This window comes from Agelaius tricolor, unplaced genomic scaffold (genome assembly GCF_023055355.1).
Source record: "Agelaius tricolor isolate 1412-34295 unplaced genomic scaffold, bAgeTri1.0.p SCAF_10, whole genome shotgun sequence".
In the NCBI taxonomy this organism is placed as follows: domain Eukaryota; kingdom Metazoa; phylum Chordata; class Aves; order Passeriformes; family Icteridae; genus Agelaius; species Agelaius tricolor.
In genome coordinates this window covers 25,965,298-25,971,297 of record NW_027269270.1, presented here as the reverse complement: position 1 = coordinate 25,971,297, position 6,000 = coordinate 25,965,298, and the positions used below count along the sequence as shown (strand labels likewise).

The 6,000-nt window shown below is 45.7% G+C and overlaps 1 protein-coding gene across 2 annotated transcripts in view; it reads left to right on the top strand.

The window, feature by feature from the left end:
* The first annotated feature begins 5,413 nt into the window (after positions 1-5,413).
* Positions 5,414-6,000, top strand: part of MYLK (myosin light chain kinase) — a 195,011-nt gene continuing 194,424 nt past the window's right edge. Inside the window, exon 1 of one of the 2 annotated variants that reach the window (XM_071435291.1) lies at positions 5,414-5,867. In XM_071435291.1, the coding sequence (XP_071291392.1) occupies positions 5,705-5,867 (163 nt within the window). In that variant the 5' untranslated portion in view covers positions 5,414-5,704. The remainder of the gene's footprint in view (positions 5,868-6,000) is intronic. The other variant, XM_071435295.1, reaches the window with a different exon arrangement.

The window sequence follows — 6,000 nt, the reverse complement described above, 5'->3', positions numbered from 1 at the left end:
TGAGCTTTGTCAACTAACAACAATTTTATTGCCATGAATTAGGCAAACTTCAAATATATCTCCCAATTTATCATGTTTACTTCTTGAAGGCAACAAATATGTGTTATATAACACTTGCCAGACATTGTTTCTATCACACTGTTCTTCACTTTCATTCCCAAGGGTTGGGGCATTTGCATTCTTTAGCATTGCATTAAAAAGAGAAAAAAAAAAGAGAACAATAAAATAAGAATACCGTGCATCTCTGTAATTATGCTGTAGCCATGTAGCCATGACCAGTGCTTCTTTCTTTAGGCTAGAAATTGAGATTAGAGACTGAAGGTTGTAATAAAAGTAAATTATACTCTGTAGCTGGCTTGGCTGGTCTCTGTATGCATAGCAATGGGTACTAACTCCAGATGTAATGGAAGCTCTCCACTGTAGATTATTGAGAAGAATATAACTGTGCTTTGGTAGAAACAGTAATAGGCATATTTGCTAAATTTTTCCAGCCTCTGATGCATCTCAAATTCCCCCTGTCAATTTGAACTTAGCTCTGCTGAAGTGAGAGCTCTAGGACAAGAAGCTGTATCTTCCCCATTCACAGGCACTGTTCCCATTTCATGAAAAAGGACACAGCTAAATGCACAGTGCACAGGGGGAAGATTTTCCTTCTGTTGATTGTCTTTACAATAAACCCAAAGAAGATTTGTGTTGGATACTAGGAAAAGGTTCTTCACCCAAAGGGTGGCTGGGCACTGGAACAGGCTCCCTGGGGCAGTGGTCACAGTACCAGCTAAAGAAGCGTTTGGAAAGTGCTCTCAGGCTCATGGTGTGACTCTTGAGGTGTCCTGGGCAGGGCCAGGAGCTGGACTTTGAAGACCTGTAGATCTCTTTCAGCTCAGGATGTTTTGTGATTCTGATTGATTTGCAGGGTCAATCTGTTTCTCTGTGTCCATTTGCACAACACTGAGGAACCACTCCCTTTATCTACCACATGAAAACCAAGAGCACCTGCTGATGGATTTCATTCAGCAGCAGTCAGAAGTAGTTACTGTTTTTGATGCTCTAATTTATGAAAGCTGAAGTTCTCTGCCACCACCTGTGGCTTTAGAAAAATGAAGATGCAGGATATTTGTAGTTCAACCAAATATTTGGTCTGCTAGTCTGAACAGTCTGTTAGTTTGAAACACAAGTTGTGCAGTTAAAATCAAGCAAAATTGCTAGATCTTCCTTGTTTATCCACTAGCTTATCTTGTTCCAGCCTCTAAATACAAGATGATAAAACAGCTGCTGAGCTTCCAAATCTGAAATTTCCCCAGCAGCCAAATGCTTACAGCCCTGTTGCCTCTTTCCATCAAACCTAGAAGTATAAAGGCTCAGATACCTGCACAAGTCACCAGATAGGCATGAACTACCTGTGTGGTCTTTTGCTGGAACATCTAATCCAGCTTTCTTTCTCCTGAACCAAATAAACTGATGCTGGCCTAAATGTTGTATATCAATTAATACTTACTACTACTATCATGTCTGCCCTCTTGGTTTCCTCCCTCCTTACATACTCAATCTCTATTTGCAGAAAGAAAGTCACAGGATTTTAATGCTTTCTATGTTCACAATCAACAAAGACATAAGCAGGATAAGGATGATAATTTAGTCTGCCTGCAGATTTGGGAAGATATTATAGAGGCTCACTTTTTAGAAGATTATCTTCTAATCTCAAGAGGCTAGAAACTGCATTGCTTTTAAAATGTGTGCTTACATTCTGAAAAAAAACTAAAACAATCTCTTGTGTCAGAAAGAAAAGAAAGAATGGGCTCTGGGAAATGGAGAAATGTGTTCCTTTCCAATAAAGTTAATTCCCAAGTACCTTATTCTAGCAGTTTCCCTGCTTAATTAGGGGTCATATCAAGAACAAGCCCTAAATTTAAGCAATTTCTGCAGAGAAGTGTAAGTGAGAAGGCAGCATATATTAAAATACAATGGTGTTTAGGTACCTCCTGAGCTTTATCCTGAAAGGAACCTAAAGGATTTTACAGAAAGATTTCCACTGAAAGAATGAATGGGGAAGAAAGCACAAGGCAAAAGGAGAGGTTATCTTTACTCCCTCTATGCAGTGCTGCTCCTTGTTCTCCTAATCACCTGATAATCATCTGAACCCTGTAGTTCAGCTTCAGTAACTCACTTTTCCTAACACTTCAGCTGGGTAACTTCATCCTTCACTCATTTCCTGTGCCCTGCCCTACAGAAGCTATATAAGCTCTCTGAGGGTTTTGTTGGTTACAGTCCGTGGCTTGTAAGCTACAAAAATCTAAATGTAGGTCAAGATGAGTTGAAATCTTTTAAACACAGCCAGCCGCTGTTTCCTAAACACATCCCTGGAGCAGCTGCATGGAGGATGTTTACAATTAAAAAACAACCCTCAAGCAGCCAGTTCAGAATGCACAGGATTACTGTAGCCAGCAGCATTCATTAAATGTCATATCTGAACTTTCATTATCTTGAGCTTGATCAGATTTAAGATCAGCATCTAAAGAAGTGGAACTATTGACTTCCAGCATCCTAGAGGGCTCTGAGGACAAAGGCCCAGCTAGAAGACAAATGGTCCCAAAAGGACTCTGGGGATGAACTGTGATTCGACTTTAAGTGTTATGTCATTCTGGTTTCTACTAGGATGGGAGATCCCTCACTTGTTTTTTGGTTTTTTTTTTTTTTTTTCCTTCTTGATCTGACTTGTGCAATTAAAAAACCCAACAAAGCAAACCCAATAAAAAACCCAGCAAAACAAAACAGGAAAAAAGATGAGCTCTGCTGAAAATTAGTCAATCCCTTGAAACCCAGCAGGGGCACCGTCTGCTCTCCTTATGGAGCTCAGTGGCTTTCATCACGATTCAAGTGTCTCCTACTCCTCCCTCTCAGCTGAAGGCAGATGTGGGTTCGCTGGCAACACTGGGCCTTGTTCTTTGTGAGTGTTTAAGGCCTGAGCAATCATTTTAAATTGAAAGCAGAGACAGCGATGCTATTACAAGATTGTCTAGAGCAGCAATTCCCAACTGGTAAGACATGAGAATATTTACAAGACAAAGGTTTCATGAAGTCTAGGCTAGAAATCAGCATAGAAAAGCATAAGCATGATGCAGAGCAGCATCTTCTTAATAGTTAAAATATGTTGAGAAGAAAACTCCTTCCAAGAAGGTGTTGGCAGTACAGTCTTCAGTCAGACCATGGAGAAGGTCAAAGCAAGCTTGTCCCTGGCTCTGTGTTACTCTTTGGTTTTCATGTATTTTCTGTATTCTAATGCCAAATAATCATTTACCTGCAGAAAAAAGTGTTCATACAACAATCATCTTGCTTTTAACAGCTCATGTGCTGATGTGTGTGTAGCTGTGGAACTGTGTGTGCATGCACTGCCATCTGAAATCCACTATAGACAGACAGTCATGCACGTCAGCAAAGATCAGGGACGGATTTGGGCTAAAGAGAAAAACATTTGGCAATCCAGAATTTGCCACAACCATGCAGTGAGAAGGGAAAAGCTCAGGAGTATCAGTCTGGCTGAATATAACCAGCAGGGAGAGAAATTTAATGGAGCAAGTGAGGACTGAGGTACTCAGAACCTCTGACAATAAAATAACTTTTCTTTAGGATTCTCTTCTCAGTGATTCTGGTCAAAATAAAAATAAACAAACAAATAAGTAAGTCTCTACTATCCTATTTTCAAAGTCCCAGAGCCTTTAAAACAGCAAAAGCATCTTGTTCTAAAGGAATTAAGAAAAAACACTGCCTCCTCCTGAAGAGTTAGCAGCAATTTCCCTCAGTGCACTCCCTTTGTACTGCACCTGAAAAAGTCAAAAGCAATGGCTATAACTTTTTATGGACTCATGCTGGTAACTGCTCTCATTGTTCACAGAAGCATCAGGAATGATGCACCAGGAAAAGGCAGCATCCTGCACTGCCTCCATGTATACAGCCTACTCAGGTTGCAGGACACATGGTCTATCAATGGCAGAAAAATTCACCTCAGAATCAAAATGGAAAACACTGAGGTCTCTGCAAATATAAAACTCTTGACATCACTGCAGCCAAGAACAGCTTTGCTGTGACTTGCTTATCTTGGCTTCATTTTTCTGAGTTGATGGCTGTTAGGATGAAACAGTGAGGGAAGAGAAAGAATTGAATCCTGGGCTGTGGTTTGCTCCATCACCCTTAAAAGTATCTTAGTGCCTGGTGAGGAGGCAGCTTTTCTACAGCTTGTACTTTTTCTGTAGCAGCTCAGAACCATGTATTAACACATCTAGCAGCAATCTGCAGCACAGAAGAACATTAGAGGACAGAAAAGGAAAGTTTAATCCATAGAACCTGGGCTTTTTGTATGTCTGTGCCCATGTGTGTTTATGATCTGGCTGTAAGTCCATTTCAAATAGGCAGCTGATTGGGTTTTTAAAATGTGCAAATGAAAAAGTTAAAATATCAGAGTAGAAAGGCTTTAAGTTCTCAATGTCTGTGATTATACTACCTTTCCTCCTCAGGGTCTCCACATTATAAAACAGCAGTTCTAAGATCTTATTGTTGAAGAGGATTCAATTTGTCCCCATCTCGCATTTGCTCTTCTTTCTACACTACTTTAGCACTTAACACAATTAACTGTAAACGGTTTATTAAAATAAATCCCTTGCCCCAGATTTGGATGTCCCTAGGCAGATGTGCCAGAGCATGGGCTCTAGGCAGGCCCATGGGGGTGGGGGAGGCAGGGAGAGCCCTGAGGCCCCTGTGTGCCGAGAGAATGCCCTGTGGCTGGCATCGGGGCACTGCATGGCAGGGCTGCTGTTCCACACGCATCCCTACACTCCCCATACATAACCCTAGGGCATCCCATCCCAGTCCCATGCAAACCTTCACATACATCCTCTGTGCTCTCCCCTATATGCAAGCTATGCAGTTCCTCCAGAACACACACACAGATCTCCCATATGTATTTCATTCCCATCCCATGCGAGCCCATAAGCACATTCCTCTACACTTCCCATACATGCACCCCATAGACACAAGGTCTATAACTCTCACATCCCCAAAGGATCTGCAGTGCACAGCTCTTATGGCACCCATGTACATCCCTACACACTCCTCACACAGCTCGCACCCAGGTCTGGACATCCCCCGTCCGCAGCCGCCCCACCTGGGCGAGCCGCGCTCCACAGGAGCTGGGCTGGGCTGGGCTGGCCGTGCCCCTCCCTTCGCTGGTCCTGGCGCACCCGGGGCTCCCCCTGGACCCCCGGCCGCTGCCGCGGGAGCCGCCACGGGGAAGGAGCGAAGGGCAGCCGCGCCCACCGCAGGCGGTATCACCGCTCGGCACCGCTTCCCCTGCGAGCTCCGCGCTTCCCCCGCTGCCCAGCCCAGCCCGGCCCATCCCGGCCCGGCCCGGCCCGGCCGAGCAGCAGGTGGGCTGCGGCCGGAGGCGCAGATCCAGGGCTGGGCAGCTCGGGGCGAGGCGGCTCCGGCAGCGCTCCCCGGAGCCGTGGGGCTCTCCCTGCCCGCTGCGCCCCGGGACGCGGAGGGAAGCCCGGGGGCGGGCACGGGCGGGGGGTACCGCGGCATCCTCCGCAGGGGGAGGTGAAGTAGGCGGAGAAGGAGGAGGAGGAGGAGGAGAAGAGGGAAACCTGCTTCTCCGGAGAGGCGAGGTAGCGGCGCTGCAGCGAGCCGGCCCAGCGGCGCGGGCTGCGCGCACATGCCGGGCTTGGAGCACCGGAGCCGCGGGATTCCTGCGGGTGGCTCAGCCCAGCTCCCGTCCCTTCCCCGGCGAGAGCGTCAGCTGGGCTCCGGCAGGGAGGAGGGCTCACCTACGGCTCCCCTCCCGGAGTGCATTCATCCCAGAGCAAGCAAACCTGGTAGTAAGTACTTGTCATCTTTTATGTATGATTTTTTTTTACAGTTTTATTGTTCTCTACTGGCAGGTAGCAAAGGATTTCTAAGATGAAGCATTTATAGGCTCGGCTGTAAGGATAATCTCTCTGGCTCTCTCTT